At 52.6% G+C, this 17949-nt stretch overlaps 1 protein-coding gene across 2 annotated transcripts in view; it reads left to right on the forward strand.

Moving 5' to 3' along the window:
* The first annotated feature begins 3402 nt into the window (after positions 1-3402).
* The window catches only part of RAB40C (RAB40C, member RAS oncogene family), a 37093-nt gene continuing 22546 nt past the window's right edge, over positions 3403-17949 (forward strand). Inside the window, exons 1-2 of one of the 2 annotated variants that reach the window (XM_054643641.2) lie at positions 3403-3508; positions 3727-3990. In XM_054643641.2, coding sequence (XP_054499616.1) covers positions 3837-3990 — 154 coding nt within the window. In that variant the 5' untranslated portion in view covers positions 3403-3508; positions 3727-3836. Of the gene's footprint in view, positions 3509-3675; positions 3991-17949 lie in introns of those variants that run through there. The other variant, XM_054643642.2, reaches the window with a different exon arrangement.

The following is a 17949-nucleotide window of genomic DNA, read 5'->3' on the forward strand; positions in this document are numbered from 1 at the left end:
TGAAACGCAGCCTGGTGATGTGAAACACACACAGCAATGTCCACAACACACAGAACACACAGTCCTGTGCAGCAGTCCAGGAATGAGCCCTGGCTCAGGAACCACGCTGGCTTCAGGCTCATCAGAGCTCTGCAGGCAGGGGTGCTGGGCAGAGCAGTGGCACAGCAGGACAGTGACAGTGCCAGTGCCAGCAGTGCCACTTGCAGCAGGGCTGAGGGATGCTGCACATTCCAGTGCTTGTGTGCAAGTTTAGGAATGGAGAGCTTTGTTCTACTGATAGATTTTATTGGTTAATTCAACCTTTTGATCAGAACTTAAATGGATTTTGATTACTCCAAAATAAAGATGTTGGGAGGAACACCCAGCCCTTACCTCTGTTTGACTTGCTGCTGAGCACAGTGTGGCTGTGAGCAGCACAGGGACAGGCTGCTGCAGGCTCAGCTGATCCAGGCAGGCTGTTCATGCCCACCCCAGGGCCTGGCTGGGCAGCTCCCAAACCTCTGCTTTCACACACAGGGGTATTTCAGCATTTGTCCAGCTATAATTGTTCTGCCAAGGCCAAACCACAAAGCTTGTGCAAGGAGGATCCAATGAATGCCACCTCAGGCCTGGGAGATGGTTGAAGTGATGCTCTTCCAGCTCTGGGTGATTCAGAGAGGGAATCCTTGGTGTCCCCTGGGCCTGCCCTGCCCATGGGGTGTGTTCAGTGTGAGGGGCAGGACAGGGGACAATCCTCTGCAGCACAGCACAATCCAAGCAGCAGCCCAAGCTGGGCCTGGGAGTGGTGGATCCTTCTGGCCACTCCTTCCCTCCTCACACCAGAGCACTCACTCCCTTGAATTCCATCCCTTTCTCCTTTTCCCCCTCCCAGCTGAATGCACGGCTGTGACAAACTCCCCACATTGCAGCAAGCCCCTGCCAAGCTCACCCCTCTGCCAGGAGCCTCTGCCAGGATGGCCCCTCTCCCTCTGCCTCCCACCCCTTGCTACAATTCCCACCTGTCTGGGCTCTGGTTGGTTTCCACCATCCCAGCAAAGACAAGAGAAATCCCTGGAATGAGTGAGGGCTTTGGCTGCCCTGTGGAGCGGCAGGAGTGAGACCCAGAGGCTGAGAAAAGAGAGATAAAATAGAGGAGATTGCCGCTCATCCTCTCCTGTCCACTTGCACTGCTTTGGATCCACTGGACTGTTGGACAGAAATGAGTTTTTCTCTCCTCCTGGAGAAAAGAAACATCCCCATGTCCTCCCTCTCCCCTTCCCCTGCCCTGCTCACCAGGCTGTGCCCTGGGTGGATGTTTCTGCACAGGCTTTACCTTCCAAGCCCCTTTACCCTGGCAATGCAGTGGCCAGGGATGGCAGTGGCTGCAGGGGGACATCTGCTCTTTGGGTTGGCTCTGTCACTGCTCTCACTGTGCTTGGCAGCAGCCGTGGCAGCTGGGGGAGGGCACAGAGGGGGGGCTGGGTTTGGCCCCTGCCAGTGGAGAAACCAAAATGGAGCAGCTGAGGGTGAGGATCCCCTTGGCCCACAGGACACAAACCCCTCACCAGAACAGGCCCCCAAAGGGATCCAGAGCTCCAGGGCAGCACAGGAGCTGAGCCCTCAGGCTGTGGGAGAGGAGAGGGAACCAGACAGAGACCCCCAAAGAGGGGGCAGCCCCCCCTCCCTGTGAGAGGGAACAGCTCTGGAGAGAGCCCAGGGAGGCCACAGAGATGCCCCAAGGGCTGGAGCCCCTCTGCTTTGCAGCCAGGCTGGGAGAGCTGGGGGTGCTCACCTGGAGAGGAGAAGGCTCCAGGGACACCTCAGAGCCCCTTGCAGGGCCTAAAGGGGCTCCAGGAGAGCTGGAGAGGGACTGGGGACAAGGCATGGAGGGAACAGGACACAGGGAATGGCTCCCACTGCCAGAGGACAGGGCTGGATGGGATATTGGGAATTAGGAATTGTTCCCTAGCAGGGTGGGATATTAGGAAGGAATTGTTCCCTGTGAGGGTGGGCAGGCACAGGGTGCCCAGAGCAGCTGGGGCTGCCCCTGGATCCCTGGCAGTGCCCAAGGCCAGGCTGGACAGAGCTTGGAGCAGCCTGGGACAGTGGAAGGTGTCCCTGGACATGGCAGGGGTGGCACTGGGTGGTCTCTGAGGTCCCCTCCAACACAAACCATTCTGTGGTTCTATAAAAACATCCCCCTTCAATCCATCCCCTCTCCATCCATGAGTGACCCAATGGCATGAGCAGCCAGCAGAGCTCCCCGAGGAGCTGCAGGATCCTTGCAGGCTCAGGGCACGTGGGTCATGGGCATGGCATTCCCTGGGAGCAGCAGGCTGGGAACATGGATGCTGAAATGCCCAGCTCTGGATGCTTTGTTCAGCATGGGGATTTGTCAGCAATGGTGGCAGGGAGAGGATCCTCCACACCTTCCCATTGGGAAGCTCCTGGGATTGGGTTTGGGAGTGGTTCCTCAGGGATGTCAGGCCAACGCCAAGGGATTCCAGTGGAGAACATTCAGGAGTGCCTGGTACAGGCTCAGCCTGGCACCCACAGCCCCATTCCCTGGGGACATGCTGCGTGTCACCATGGCTGCCCCCTGCCCCACTGACAACGGGGTGCACACACCTCCCACCCCAAGAACCCACTACCTGCCATAAAATGGATGATCACCCACCTGGATCCCCCAAATTGTAGGTGCCCACCCCATATCTGGAGGACACCTGTATGCCCTCCCTCCCTCCCTCCCACGTACCCACCCACCTGGACATCTCTCACACCTGGATGTCCCCAAATCCTGGGTGCCGCCTCTTCTTGGATGCCCCACACATCTGGATGTGCCCTCATCTACGAGCCCCTCCCATGTGGATGCTCAGCTCACATTGGATGCTCCCCTGTCCTGGATGACACCTGGGTGCCCCACACACACGGATGTTCCCCAGTCCCGGTTCCCCAGTCACAGTTCTGCAATCCCGCTCCCCCAATCTCGGTTCCCTAATCCCGGTTCCGCAGTCCCGGTTCCCCAGTCCCGTTCCTCAATCCCGCTCCCCCCAATCCCGGTTCTCCCAACCCCTGTTCCCAATCCCCCCAATCCCGGTTCTCCCAATCCCGGTTCCCCCAGTCCCGCTCCCCAATCCCGGTTCTCCAATCCCTGTTCCCAATCCCGGTTCCGCCAGTCCCGCTCCCCAATCCCAGTTCCCCAATCCCTCCCGCGTCGAGCACTACTCCGCCCGACTCGCTATCCCATCATGCTCCGCTTCCCGCAAAGCACGCCGGGAGCTGCAGTCCTCAACCGCCCAGCCGTCCGCTGGCCCTGCCCCTTGAGCTCTCAGGGGCGCGTCGAGGCGGGGCGCTTCTGATTGACGTGTGTCTAAGCCTATGGAAGCGGCGACTATGTGGAGAAGGCGGGGCCATTTATGATTGACGCGCGGTCTAGCCTATGGGAGCGGCGAGAGCGGGGCCGAGGCGCCGCCTGAGCTCGGGCGGACGCGACGGGTCCGTGAGGCGGGGGCGGCCCTGCCCGGCTGAGGTGGGTGGCGGGACTGGAGCTGGGGCTGACCTGGCGCGGTGCTGCGGCCCGGCGGGGCGGAGCGGGCTCGGGGCCCGGTGGGGCGGCGGCGCTTTGTGTGAGTGGGAGGGCGGAGCGGAGCGGAGCCGTGTCAGCGGCGGGGGCGCTGCGGGGCCGGGCCGGGCCGGGCCCTTCCTCCGCCTTCTCCTCCTCCTCCTCCTCCTCCTCCTCCGCCGCAGGTCCCAGCGCGGCCCCGGCGGAAGATGCGCGGCCGGCGGTGAGCGGCGGCGGGGCAGAGGCCGCAGCCCGAGGCTGGCGGGCGGAGGATGCGGGCCGGGCCGCCCCGCCGATGAGAGGCAGGATGGGCACCCAGGGCAGCCCGGTGAAGAGCTACGATTACCTGCTCAAGTTCCTGCTGGTGGGCGACAGCGACGTGGGGAAGGGGGAGATCCTGGAGAGCCTGCAGGACGGCGCCTCCGAGTCCCCCTACGCCTACAGCAACGGTAAGGGGGGCTGGGGGGAACCGGGCCGCAGGACCCCCATCGCTGTCACAGCCCTGCCGCTGTCACCTCCCCCCGCCATTGCTGTCACCCTCATCCCGCGGGGACTCCCGAGGGCCGTCACCCCAGCGCCGAGCTGGCGGGCAGGGAGGGGTTGTTTTGCTTTTTCCTTTGTTTTTTTTTTTCATTAACTGGGAGCGCAGCGCGTGGCAGGCAGCTCAGAGGCCTCCTCAGCTCCTTGAAATGCCCCAAATCTGGAGGAGAATGTGGGCAGAGGGGCTGGTGTCTGATGTAATTAATCCCTGGATGCGCAGCCGGACCCTTCCCAAGCGGTCCCGCTCGCAGGGTAGGGCTGCCCTCCCTCCCTCTCCCCGGCTGCCACAAGGACCGAGCCGTTCCCAGAGGAAGCAGGGGCTGTAACAAAAGAACTGGAGCCTGATTCCCAGCCCGAAGCCGCTCTGGCTCGGTGGCTGTACCGGGAGCGGCCGGGTTGGCTGATCCACCTCCTGCCAGCGTCGAGGTTCCTAATGGAGCCCATGACAGACCATTAACTACGGTATCACAAGACCGTAATTAAGAGCCAAGGAGTAGCGCTGTGCATTTCCTGCAGTTACGGTGTAGCGCGGCCTGGCGGGGTGCGGGTCCTGCTGTGGGTGTCAATCTGTCATCCTTCCCCCTCCTCCGTGCACAATAACATCCCCAAGGGCTCAGACCCTGCATCATCGCTCTAGCCCAGGGCAGGAGCAGGTAGTGCCGAGTTTTGCCTGTATCAGGAACAGGAGGGAATCGGGAGCTCCTTGGTGCTCTGCACGGGCCAAATTTGGTGTGGCTGTGACCACACTCGGTCCTTGGAGCCACCACCAGCTCCCCAGGAGCTGATGCAAATGCACACCTGCTCCACGGAGATTTACGGGGAGGTGATGACTCAGAAGTGGAGCTGCCTGTGAAATGGGAGCAGCTCTTCAGGAAGGAGAAGGCTTTGCTATCGTTCATCTCCTCGGGTGTCTGGCTGGGCTGGTGTGGTTTGCCTTTGAGGAGGTGCTGGGCGCTTCAGAGCTTCCCTGAAGAGAGTTTGTGTTTCTGGAGAACCTGCCTCATCTGGGAGCTGTGGAACTGCTCCGTGGGGTTGGTGTTTATATGTAGAGTGTAACGGGGTGGCTGTTTTAAGTGAAGTGTTCCAGCTGGAATTGTCTTCTGATTGAAGTGGGTTTGAAGCAGACAGGGTAGGAATAAGGAGTGAGTTAAGTGGGGTCTTTGGTATAGGCATGAGACCCAAAGAACAGGGATTTTGGCTATGGCTGTAGACCTTTTGTCTCAGAACCCACTGTTTTGTAGCAACTAAATACCACCATCTTTTTATTGGAAGAAGGAATCTCAGTGAATAATTTCAGAACCTTCCCTTGTCCTCTGTGGGCAATTGAGCCCATTCCTAATTAGAGAATTAGGTCACATACTGTTGTTTCACAGTAATGTATGCTCTGACAGTCTCTGCTTCTGTTGATTCTGGGAGGCGACGCACCTTTAGGATAATCAGCTGGAGTGGCTTTGATATCCAAGTGAATTTGATCCTGCTGATGCTGCTGACAGCCTTGCAGTGGAACTCCCTGTGCCTCTGGCACAGCTGGGACGTGCTGACAGGGCATGCTGCTCCCCTTCCCTGACAGAGACCATCCCCTGAGCTCTTGGATTTTGGGAACAGCTCGAGCCTGGCATCCTCTTTGGCACGTACTAATGCCATCCCAAAACAGCAATGCCAGAATGTTATGTGGAGGTTCTCTTTGTAAATCTGCTTGTAAGCACGTTGTCCTTGTCCTCATCCCCTCCCAGACCCCGCTCCCAATTTTAAAATAAGTGTGGTGTCATCTATCACTATTTAGGTCAGTGCAGAAAGTACAACTCGTGTGTGGTGGGGACATCTCGTGTGGAGCTCAGGTCCCTGACCTTGGCAGGAAGGGGAGAGAGAGCATTTGCCTCTCTGTCTGGTTGGGGTCTGCTGCTTTTACTCTGTTTTGCGGAAACAGTTGTAAGCAGCCAGGTTTTGTGATGCAGCGTGGAATGGATTGTCCTTCCAGCTCAGGGAAGGCACACCCTCAGAAGTGAAGCTCTGTAAATGTAGCTCTGTATTTTAGCTGCTCTTACCCAGCCTATTAGAAAAGGGATTGAGGGATTCCTCTCTGCTCCATGGGCATCTGGGTGTTGGATCAGCACACAGCTGAGAGATGAAAAGCCTTTTTTCTGTTGGATTTTAGGTGCTGTAAGCAGCCTCTGCCTGCCTGTGTCCAGTATCTGAGAGCCTGGGATGCAGTGGGAGCTGTGTCTGTCATACAGCACCATAGGTGCTTCTGTCCATCCTTTTTCAGGATCCCTGAACAGCAGTGTCACTTCTCAGCACAGCCTTGGAGCTTGGCACCTCAGTCTAAATCAGGCATATCTTATATTAGCCCCTGCAGTTCCTGTGGTGCATAGCAAGGCCTCAGCAATGTCCTTTCTTTAAATTGCTGGCAAAATAAAGCTCCTCTGTGGGAGCAAAGGTGGTTGTTACTCCTGGTGCAGGAGATGTGAGCAGTGCCCTCACCATTGCTGCACCAAGCTGTGAGGCCAGGGAGTGGTGTCCTGGAGAGCCTGCAGGGCTGCTAGTTTTGGAACTTCTAGTGATAAAAAGGTGGCATTTTGAGGAGGAGACTGACGTTCAGTTGTCACTTGTGTGTTCCTTACTAGGTTTGTGCTGAGCTATGGAGTATATCAGTCTCCAGGAGCATCAGCCAAGCATGCTCCCTGTGAAGAGCAGGGAGTGTTGTTTTTGTCCTGTGGCTGGATATTGTAATTGATTTGGACTTAGCTTTTGCCTTTTCTTGGCCATCCACAGAAGACCCTGAATTAAGCCTTCCTACTATTGTTTGGACAGGGAGAACATTAATGCTCTTCTGGGCTTCCAACGTTGTCCATCTTCCCAGCTTTCACCCTCCTTTTCCCAAATCTGTAGTTGTGGAGGCAGGATGCTGTTCTTAGAGCCTCACTGGTGCTGTGGACAGCTGGAGGATCTCACCTGGGAACCCAAAACCCTGCGTTTTCCCTGAATGCTCTCTGTGCTGTCAGCGCTGGCTCCTTCTCCCCAGGTGCAGGGAGGGGCTGCTCAGTGCCATGAGCCTCGGGGTTACACCAGACTCGAGTGAAACTGCTTTACTTGTGGGTGAGTCTCCTGCACACATCACTTTGGTCTTTAAACAGCTGTCCTCATCCATCCCCCAGCACTGAAGCAGGACAGAAATGTGTTGGTCCCGGGGTGGTTTGGGACATGGATGTGGTGGAGCTGCACGTGAAGCAGGGGCTGTGTGCGTGCCGTGCATTAGGGGCACGAGGCTGCTCCTCACCTGAGGGACCCGTGGTGGCTTTGTCACCGCCGTGTCACACATCCACTCTCAAATAGCTGGTTATTCATGTGCTGGAATGAGCTCACCCAGCAGGTTTGTTGGCTTGCAGGAGCAGCAGCCCTGAGCTGAGCCCTGGCTGAGTCAGGGCAGCTCTCTGTGCTCAGCAGGCGAGAGGGAGACAGGGCTCTGGTGCCCCAGAACAGGGCCAGGGCTGGGCCCACCACACAGACCTGAGGGTGATGGGCTCCCTCCTCACATGATGGAGGGCTTTTTCTGCCGCTGCCTTCCCCCTCACCTGCTGCTGTTCCCACAGGAAAGCAGAAATGTGTGTTAGGGAGAGAGTAGAGCGTGTTTTGGAGCAGATGGCTTTGACTGGAAAGGGGGTGGATTTTTATTTTTATTTTCCCTGTCCTCAGCTTGTATTAAGAAAGTGATGAGGATGCAGCCAGTGTCCTCACTCTGATCTTGCAATGAGCACACAAAAGCTGAAATGAGAGCCCTGCCCTGCACAGAGTTGGTGCTGACACCAGCCCTAATGCACTGAGTCCCAGCACCTCCTTTCAACCTTGTGCCTTGGCTGGGTTTTAGTACCTTTATTCAGGCACCATCCTTTGGTGCTCTGTATCCCACTGCTATCCAGGCCCAAGGCAATGTCAGGGAAAAGGCACCTGAAGTGCTGCTGACAGGTTTTATGGTTCAGGTGAAAACTGGATCTTTTCCAAGAACTCTCCCCCAAAAGCAGAAGTGAAGAAATTCAGCTCCTGGGCAGCAGCAGCAGCAGCAAGCCCACTAGGGCTGGGGTTCCCTGCCAGGAGCAAGGGCTGGGGCAGTGCAGCTTCCTGCCCTTTTCCTGGCCGGGAGAGGCAGCTGAAGACACTGCCCAGCCCTTGGAGGTGGTCGGTCTCTCCCAGCTGCCACTGTTTGCCTGGGGGCTGCTGTTAATTACCAGGTTGTTTATTTGAGTGATCCACAGCTTTGGATGTCTTTTCCCTCTGGTTGTTTTTGTGCAACTGTCTGAATCTGGAGATCTCTAAGATGTTTCTTTCAAGTCTTCTTTACAGCAGTTCCTCTCCTGATATGTCCTGTGACCCCTCAGGCACCAGTGTGCAACCAGAACCTCCCCTGGTAGTTCCATGCCAAGCAGGAGATAACCAACCTGTCCTACAGCAGCCTGCACAGGCAGAGGGTGAAGAGACACTTTGTGTCATCCTCCTTGCTGCCATGGAGGGCATGTGAAGGGATGTTTCCCAGTGCTTCTGCTCCTTGCCTGCTGAGTTTCCAAGACTGACCATGGAGATGGTCTCTCACTTCTGATCTGCAGCCTCCACGGTGCTGCTGTGTTTGGCTGCAGGTCCAGCTACACTGGTTTACTTTTCACAGCCTTAAAAAGTGTGTAGCTGAGCATCTCTGCTCTAAACTTGAACTTGTGTAAGCACAGGACCTCTCTTCATACTGGCTGACCCTCCTGAGCAGACAGGAATTGCTGGGTGACCCTGTGTGCAGTAAAACCTCAGACAGGGCCAGCACTGATGTAGTGGCACCTGGGCATAGGCATGAGAGCTACAGGTGTTGAGGCCAGGTGTCTGACGGCAGCTGAGTGCTCATCCTGGTGCTGCTGCACTCTCAGGGCTCTCTCTGGCTTCAGCAGGGAGGGAAGCCTTGGTTCAGGTGCTGCTTTGCTGCCTCCTCCTCCTCACCTGGCCCACTCCCCCCCGGCGTGTCCTGCTCTGCTGGAGCAGCACTGTCCCTGGCCATGGTAGACACGGGCTGGCTGCCCCACTGCTTCAGCTGTGCACACCCATGGAAACTGCTCTTTGTTTTCTGGCAGGACTGTATTCTTTGGAATAATGTTTGGAATAATGTTTCAGTTTGAGGCTTTAGCACTCTGGTGCAAGGAGGATTGAGGCAAAGTGTTCCAAGTGCAGCCCAGCCATCACGTTCCTGTAGTGGCTGCACAACTGATGTGCAGGAAATGTTTGAGCTGGACTGTGCTGGTCGTGCTGCTGGAAACCTGTTTGGATGGCTTGCAGAGTGGTTGTTGCAGCAATTCCTGCTGTCTGCCAGCACTTGCATCAGTGTCCTTCAGGGATGTTCACTTCCCTGTCATCAGAGATGCAGAGCTGATCTCATCAGAGCAGGCAACTCAGAAACAGCTCCAGCATCTCTTATTTCTCCATTGTTTACTACATAACCTTTGTGTGAAAAATAGTTCCAAAGATACAGTGCTGAACCTCCAGCTCTGCTTGTTGTGGGACTAACCAGCTGCAATTTAAACTTAAATTCCAAAACAAAGCCAACAAACAAAAAAATCCCCATCAAGCCAAAACCCACCCCCCAACTGAGTGTCTGGCAGGTTTGGTATCTCTCTCTAGTCTGGATTAGATGTGCACAACAGTGTAGGTTGTTAGTGTGCAGAACCTCTGAGGAGGGTTGTGGTTTTGTTGAGATCTTAGAAAGCTGGGGACCTACTCTGCAAAGTTCTGGGTTGCACTGCAGAGTTCTCACCACCTCTAATCCCTCTATAAAAGCTGTGCTTTTATGGCTGTTAACGTGTTCCAGAGCCCTGAGTGCACAAAGGTGATGTGAGCTGAGCAGTACAAAGCTGAAATGGGTGGAATGTTCTTCTAATAACTGGGATTAAAAGTTTCACTGTGTTTTTTGTTTGTAAAAAGCAGGCAGGTTTTGCTCTCTCCAAATTCCACACCAAAATTGTCCACACCTCTCCTGGTGTGGAGGTTTTTGGTTGGTTCAGTATTTAAGCTGCATAGGAAAGACCACGGAAGTTAGTCTCCTCCTCCTCCTCCTCCTCCTCCTTCAGCTTTTGTTTCCAGCTGTTCCCTGGCATGTTTTCCTCTGCAACCTCGATCTCTCCGAACAGCAGAGCATCTTTCCATTGCACTTGAGAATAGCTACGCTCTGAGCTGAGGCTTTGAGCTGTGCTTTTATAACCCTGCTGGTTAAAATCTGGATTTCTTTCCCTTTGCCCCTCACTGTCCCCTGGCACTCCAGCTCAAGCTCCAGAGGAGCATTATGTCACATCAGTTCCTGTGTGATTGCAGGCACTGGAGGAGGAAGGAAGCTCCTATGTGAAAACCTTCAGCTTTGTTTTGCTAAAGGCTTTGCTGTAAGGTGAGACTCACCTGAAAGAAAATTACCCTGGGGCACAGAGGGTGGTGGCTCAAGGCAAGAAACCTCCATCAAAGAGTCTGTTTGCTTCTGCAAAAGTTGTAGTAAATAGTGAGGTTGCAACATAGCTTGGAGATTGTTTGTTCCTATAGAGCTTCTATTTGCTGAAAGTATTTTTACGTAGCCACAGCTTTTTAGATTTTCTTCCTCTTTTCTGCTTCATCTTTGTTTCATTTCCATCGGCCCATTCCAGATATTGTTAGATCATTTTAAAACTTTGACACCTGTTCTCCTATAAATATAACACCTGAAATTCTTAATGTCCTGCATGTTCTGTGCAGGATTGGGTATTGAATTGGGACAAAAGTCTTTGTGCAATTCAAACATAATATTTGCTGCTTAAACCATCAGTGGTTAAGGAGGAGACAGGCAGAAAGGGCACACTGAAAGGCTGTAATTAAATGGCAGTTTAACAGAAGGTTCTGAGCATACTTGGGGTAACCTTTTAAAAAAATGCAGAGTTCAAAACAATTTCTTTTTTTTTTTTTTAGGGATTTTAATTTGTTTCCAGCCAGGCTGCTGGGTTCCTGGTACCATTTGGAGGTTTTACTGTACCATTTGCCTCTCTGTGCAGGTGATTGGCCCTGCTCCCTGCTCAGTCCTGGACACAGAAATTACCCTGCCTTGTTTCCTTTGGTACCAGCTGTAGCAGTACCTGTAACAGGCCTTTTGCCCATGGTTCTGGAGTGGAGGCCAAGTGGACTGGAGACAGAACTAGATGGAAAAAAAAACCAAGCAATGAAAGAAAATGCAGCAACCCACCCCCTCACCCCATTTTGCCCATCACTTATTTAATCTTAAATCCTCTCTTGTCCCAAGAGTTGTTGTTTTTCTTACATTGTCAAGCTGCCTGAGTAACTTAGTGGTAAAATCCATCCAGGAAACTGCAGGTCTGTGCTGTGGCACAAAGAGATGAAACTCTGCAGGGTAGATCTTACCTGTGCTGCTCACCCTGCCAGCAAATGTGTTTGCTGTGGAACACCTCTGTGGGTGAGACACACTTGTGTTCTTGTAGGACTCATCTGTATTAAAAGGCTGAAATTCAATACTTTCTTCTATTTTTTTTTAAATGTCAAATGCTGGCTTTTCCCTGGTGGTAGCAAAAGGGCTCCAGAGTGGCTGCCAGGGTAGCTGGAGTGAGATCTTTGTCCTGTAGGTCAGGAGGGGACCTGGGAGGCTCCAATTTGGGCTTGGAATACCTGGTTTCAGGCTGGTGAGAGCTGCTGTGAGGCAGCAGAGTTTGTACAGGTGTGTAGTGAGGTGCTTGCTGTGCCAACAGGGCCAGTCCATCCTTCAAGGACAAGGAGGGACAACTGAGCACACCTGCCATGCACTGTAAGTCAGGTCCCTGGAGATTTGTTGTCATTGGAAACAGCACATGGAAAGGTGAAACCAATGTTAGCAGCTATCCTGGTGCTTCCAACATGCAGCAGCCCTTTCCCGGCTGTGGTTGGTGCAGCAAGACCAAACTTGGGAGCCAGAGAAATTCCTGGGGACTGGAATCTCTGTAGCTGTTCTGAGAACTCTGCAAGTGTCTGCTTAACCTGTCTACACCCAGCTTGAGGGCTGCAGCTCTCTCTGGGTGTTTGGGTGTGGAGCATGGGTCTGGAAATGCTGTTTTGTTGCTGGCAAAACCTGGAGATGCCGGTGGGGTGTGGCTGGGGATGCCAGGGATCAGAGGCAGCCTGAGCAGGATCCCTGAGCAGGTGTGCACCTGAGGCTGGCCTGAGGCTGGCATGCACCGTGCAGGCTGCCCAGGCACCGTGTGGGGCTGCCACGAGGGTCTGATGCTGCAGGGCAGCATTTCCCTGCAGTGTCCACAGGAGTGGAACTATGGAGGGATAGGATATTCAAAGTATTTTGGACAAATGCTTGGATTTTCTTGAGTGTTGGGGATTTTTTTGTCTTCCAGCATGTCTTGATGTTTGTATGGTCATCCAGCAACAATGCAGACTGTTATGGTGCCCTCTGATTTCCCTCACAGGCTGCCTTTGTTTCTGCGTGCAGCTGTGTAGTTTTTATGGAGATCTGGATTGCAAGGCATGAAGAAACTCTTTTGTTTGTTGTCGCTTCTGTGCATAAAATCATTCTTGATTTTCTTCTAAAGCACAAATCCACTTCACATTCCTGATTCTGGACTGACTTTGGACTGTTTCTGGGATTTCCCGGGTGTCTGCTGAAATTGTTGGAGCTTTAGAAACAGATTTGCTCCTGGCTTCAAATGCCATTTTCTGATGCAATTGTCCCCCTTAAGTGTGCCCAGAACAAAGTTCCTCTGTGTGAGGACCGTATAGCTGCTGAAACGGTGCTGGGCTTGCAGCAAGCAGTGAACAAGTGAAATCAGCAAATCCGGCCTTCTTAGAGGTCTCCAAATCAATGTTTTCCTTTGGCTGGTTACAAAACCAAACAAGCAATTATTTGCCGGAGATCCCCACCTCCAAGCCCTCTCAGCTGGAGATGAAGATGCCTGGGAACTGATGTGAGCAGACTTCCTGTGAAAGGCTTCCAGGCTAAATGGAAATCCCTCTCAGCTGAAATGAGGCGTCTGTGGATGGAAGATGGAGTATGTTTTTCAGGAGAAAATCTACAAATCTGAGTAACTACAGATAATTGAAAGGCGTTTGTTGTCTCTCAGTTTCAACACGTGTCTGTACGAGGTGCTTGGCAGCTCGTTGGGTTTCTCTCAGAGCAGCTCCCCGGGGCTGTGCTGGCGCTCCCCTCCTGCCCCCAGCAGCTCCCGCTCATCTGCACACACCGAAATAACGGGGAGCTCTTGTTGCCTGCAGCGAGGGGTGCAGCGAGGGTGGGCTGTGTGTGAGCTGCCGTGAGCAGGAGGGGACGGAGGCAGGAGCAGGGGCCGGGGTGGTGCTGCTCTCCTTCATGCCGGGTGGCAACCGGGACCTCTTGATCCTGTTCCCAAAGCTCAGCTAGGGTGCAGGACAGGATCACAGAGGTAAAATCACCTGCTTGCTGACCTTCAGTCCCAGCTCTACAGGCAGAACTGGGCTGTGATGCTGTGATGCTGTTGGGGAACTTCTATCATCCTGCTCAAAACAGAGTAGTGATACTGTGAAGTAAACTGTGACGCTGAAAGGCACAGACCTGGGATGAATCCACCTATGTTTGGTTGACCCCTGTTGTTGGTGATGATAATTTGTTTCTCTCTTTAAAGAGTAGGTAGTTGAATGCATGACTCAAAAGGATGAGCTCATGTGTTGTTTGGAAGGGATTTTTCCCGTGGCTCACAGCTCTGAGCTGACTAGTTAAATTGCTGCTGTTAATGTGCTGCTGTACACACTTTTTAAGGTTGGGTGACTTCATCAGTTGCTATTTGAATAGCTTGAATTCTCGTTTTTCATCTGTTATGTTGATGTCACATTTGCAACATCTGTTATGTTGTGCCTCATACCACATTTTTTCTGAACAATTTAGTATCACTTACAGATGACAGAGACAGTAACTACTCCTCTAAGCTGAGGTGGAAGATAATGCACCTGTGGTATCTTCTTACAGATGTTTCTGCCTGTTTTTAAAGTGCTTCTGAAATTAGAGGATCTTAAACCTGCATCTGTGGGTGCATGCATAACCTGGGTGCTGGCCCCAGCAGCTGCCTTCTGCCTGGGAGTGGGTTTGGTGTTGGATTAGTACACTTGGTTAAACCTGTTTGCTCTGAACATGCTTTCAGCAGCTCCTGGCCACCTGTGGTTTCCATGCCCGTCTACCTCGTTTGACGAGAAGTGAAGCAACAAGACCTCCTCTATCAGCTTTTGCCCACAAACAGCCAATTCTGATAGGTGAATTCTGCCTTTTCACTCACAGGCTGGTGAGACTTGTAAAAAAACCCAAAACAACCAAACCATAAAATAAGACGTTTTAATCCACATTTCCAATGTGTCCTGGCTCTGTATTCTGCTCTTGGAGTCCTGGGTTGCCTATATGAGGCTTGGTCACTGGCCTCAGTTGCTGTGGGTGATGTTTCATGACCATCCCCACCATAAGCAGTTCTCAAACAAAAAGGTGCAGAATGTGGGCTGTGGTGAGAGGGAGCAGTGAACCTGAACATGGTGTGGGGGGTGTTCCACTGTTGTCCTGTGGAATATGGTTCTGCCAGAAAATGAGTCCCAGGAGGTCAGAGTGCCCACTTTGGTGTGAGGGAGAGCCTGTGGAGAAGCTGCTGAGGTTGTATGGCCCTGGCTGTGTGGCAGGAACGTGCTGTGGAGCTGCTGTGGAGCAGCTCTGTCAGTCCAGGCCTCACCTTGTGTGATGCTCCCACACACCCCCAGAGCTGGGCCCTGGAGAGGCTCTGCTGGCCACTCTGCCTGTGGGTAACAGCCTGTGCCTGGGGGGCTGCTCCACCCTGAAATAACCTCAGTTCAGGGCTGCTCTGAGCTCCTCTGCCAGTGTCTGTGCTGTACAGATTCCTGCTGTGAGCCCCATGTGTGACAGGAGTGTGGTTTGCTTGTGGAGGTGGTCTGGAGGCTTTGCCTTGGTTTTGGGGTGAGGTTTTTGCATGCTGAGGACTGAAGTGGCAGTGATGTTCTTACTCCATAGCTGATCTGGAGCTGTTATGCTCACCTTTTGGCCTCAGTTTTGTGACCTCCCAGCACTTCTCCCTCCTTTATTCTCTTGGACTTGTTGAGGATGGGACTTGGCTGCATGTTGCTGCTTCTGCCTTTTCTTCATACTCAGCAGGGATGGGGTGCCTGGCACTGGCTGCTCTCCCCCCACAGTGGTTCCAGCTTTCAGGAGGGTCTGGGCAGCCCCAGGTGGTGCCTGCACACACAGGGACAAGGCTTTCTATGCCCCAGGCACATCAGTCATAACTTGGAAAGGACTAGTAACATCTTGAAAAGGTCTGTTAACATCTGTGACACACAGGGACTTGGTAGAATAAACAAGTACCCTTTGGACACTGCTCGAGTATCACTGGCATTTGGGATAAATGAATTTCTGCATTAATGGCCTTGGGCTGGGCTTAGCAGAGCGCAGAAGGGCTCCAGTTCCAGCACTGGAGAAGGGGCAGCCTCTGCACTGTGTGCAGCACAAATTGTTTTTTCCTTTTTTAATCCAGCAGGAAGGTTGGCACAGGCCCTTTGGAGGGAGAGGGAGGGACCTTTCAGCAGCTCATCTCTTGCATACACACCAGTAAGATGACAGCTAGTCTATGTGACAGAAAACATGCTGGTATGTCCCCAAAGGTGTGGCAGGGGGAGCCTGAGTGACACCCAGCCAGGCTGTGCCAGCCCTGCAAGAGGGCTCAGAGGAGGGGACACCCTGACCAGACCCCTCATGGGGACCCCTGGCTGGAAGGGACAGGGCTCTCATGCATAGTTTATGTTCTCACAAAAATTCACAATTGCTGTGGTGTTCTTGGCATCCACAGCGTTGACAAAACTGTTGATAAGGTTTTAAAACCAAATTTACCCATCCCTGCTTAGTCACAGCTCCTGGAGTCCTTGGTGCTGAGAAGCTTCACCACAGATTCATCCTTGATTTTTTCCTTTTGCAACACACAGTAATGGATTTGCAGTCCATTGACCCACTCTAAAGTGTTCCTAGGTGCTTATCTACCTTTGTGGCAGTGAGAACATGCCTTTAAGCCCAGCTGCACACTGAGTGATTGTGGCTTTGATCCTTCCCTGTGTAGTAAGGAAGGATTGTCACGACACAGGTTACAAATTCCTGGCTGGATACTCTTGGTGTTGGCCTGTTTTATAATCATGGCATGTCTCAATCTGTCAGCTCCTTGCTCCCAGAGCTCTGTGTCCCTTTCTCTCGAGGCTCCTCTCTGCTGCCACACAGCATGACCAGCCCTTCACAGCTGCTTACTCGAGTTCACTGTGAAACCTCAGCAAGTTAAATATTTGATGTGTATTCTCTATGTTTTTATTCCAGCCCTGTGCTCTCCCCTCTTCCCAGCAGCCAGTGGTCAGTGTGGCACTAAACCTACAAACCTTTAGCAAGGCCTTTTGAGTGCCCCAGACCTTGTGCACTCAGCAGAGCTGATGACCTGTGAGCAAACAGAGGAGCCGGGGGGTGTTTGGGGGAAAATGCAACTTTTTCAGTTAGAGATCTGTGGTGTGGTGGCTTCAGCTGCACTAATGGCAAGTACAAACCAAAGTCCATCACCAGGCTGGCTGGGTGAGGCACTGTGGTGACACAGTGAGTCTTTCTGGTGGCTTCTGGGCCAGTCTTAAGATTTCCCAGTCGAGCAGAGCATTTCTGCATAGAGCTGCAAGAGACCAGGCACAGCTCACCTTTAGCCCTCTTATGAGTGCTCAGATGCCATCAAGAGTTGCAGAATGCAGCCACTCTGACTTAATTATGTCTGTAGATAAAGGAACAATCCACTGAATTGCAGCATTAGTCAGGTAACAAAAGTCCACTCAGTTTATCTTATTTCTTATTTATATGATGCATTGAGTAAAGGTTTGGCCTTGGCTCATCATCATTGCACACCTCCAATTTTGCCTGTTGACCTTATGTATCTCTTTGCAAGCAGGTTGGTTATCTTCTTTTGAATTATAAATAAATGAAACCAAATTTAATTTTTAAAAGGAGGAAAAAAGCTGAGGTTGCATCATATAGCACATGTCTGCAAGCCGGGGGAACTGAGTTTTAATGAAGTTAAAATAATGTGCACTGGGTTTTTTTGTGGGTGGACTAACAGCGAGGTGGATTCCAAGCTCCCACAAGCAGAAGCATTCATGTAAGAAATGAGGTGGAAAAAGCATCTTTGACCAATCTGACTCACACAAACTGGAAATGACTGCAAGTGACAAGGAGTCTCTCTTGGAAGGAAAGCAAGCTTTAAGTCTTAAAACTATATCAATGTTTCACTTGAGTACATTGATTTATTTTTACTACTTTTTAATTTTTTTCCTTTGGAAAGAGATTTTTTGAGCATCACCTGGAATGTCTTCTGGCCCAGATTTGTGAATAAATTATGTTCTTCTTAGAGACACTGCAGATACACACCGGAGATGGTGCTGGCAGCTTTTGGGGAAGGTCTCAGGAAATCCTGCTGCTGGCTTGGTTAATGTGGGATGAGCCCTTCATCCCTGCTTATACCTTTGTGATGTCTGTGTTGGTTGGGCCTTGGATCATTAGAGCATCCCTGGAGGAGGACACTTGATTTGGACCAGTAACCAAAGAAGCAGTGTTGGCTCTGGCATTACCCTGGGAGCTGGAATCACCCTCCTCCCAGTGCAGTGGGGATCACCTTGGAAGCTAAAGGAGGAAAGAGGCACATGTTGCTCTTAGGTTTTGCTCAAACCTGCCTTTTTAAGGGGAGGTGCCCTTCTGGCCTCCACCCAGGTGTTAGGGCAGAGTCACTTGATGAGTGTACAACTGCAAACTTGTCTCTTTTTCTCTGAAACAAAGACCCACACAAAACCCAGAGGCC

This window comes from Agelaius phoeniceus, chromosome 16, assembly GCF_051311805.1.
Source record: "Agelaius phoeniceus isolate bAgePho1 chromosome 16, bAgePho1.hap1, whole genome shotgun sequence".
Lineage (NCBI taxonomy): Eukaryota > Metazoa > Chordata > Aves > Passeriformes > Icteridae > Agelaius > Agelaius phoeniceus.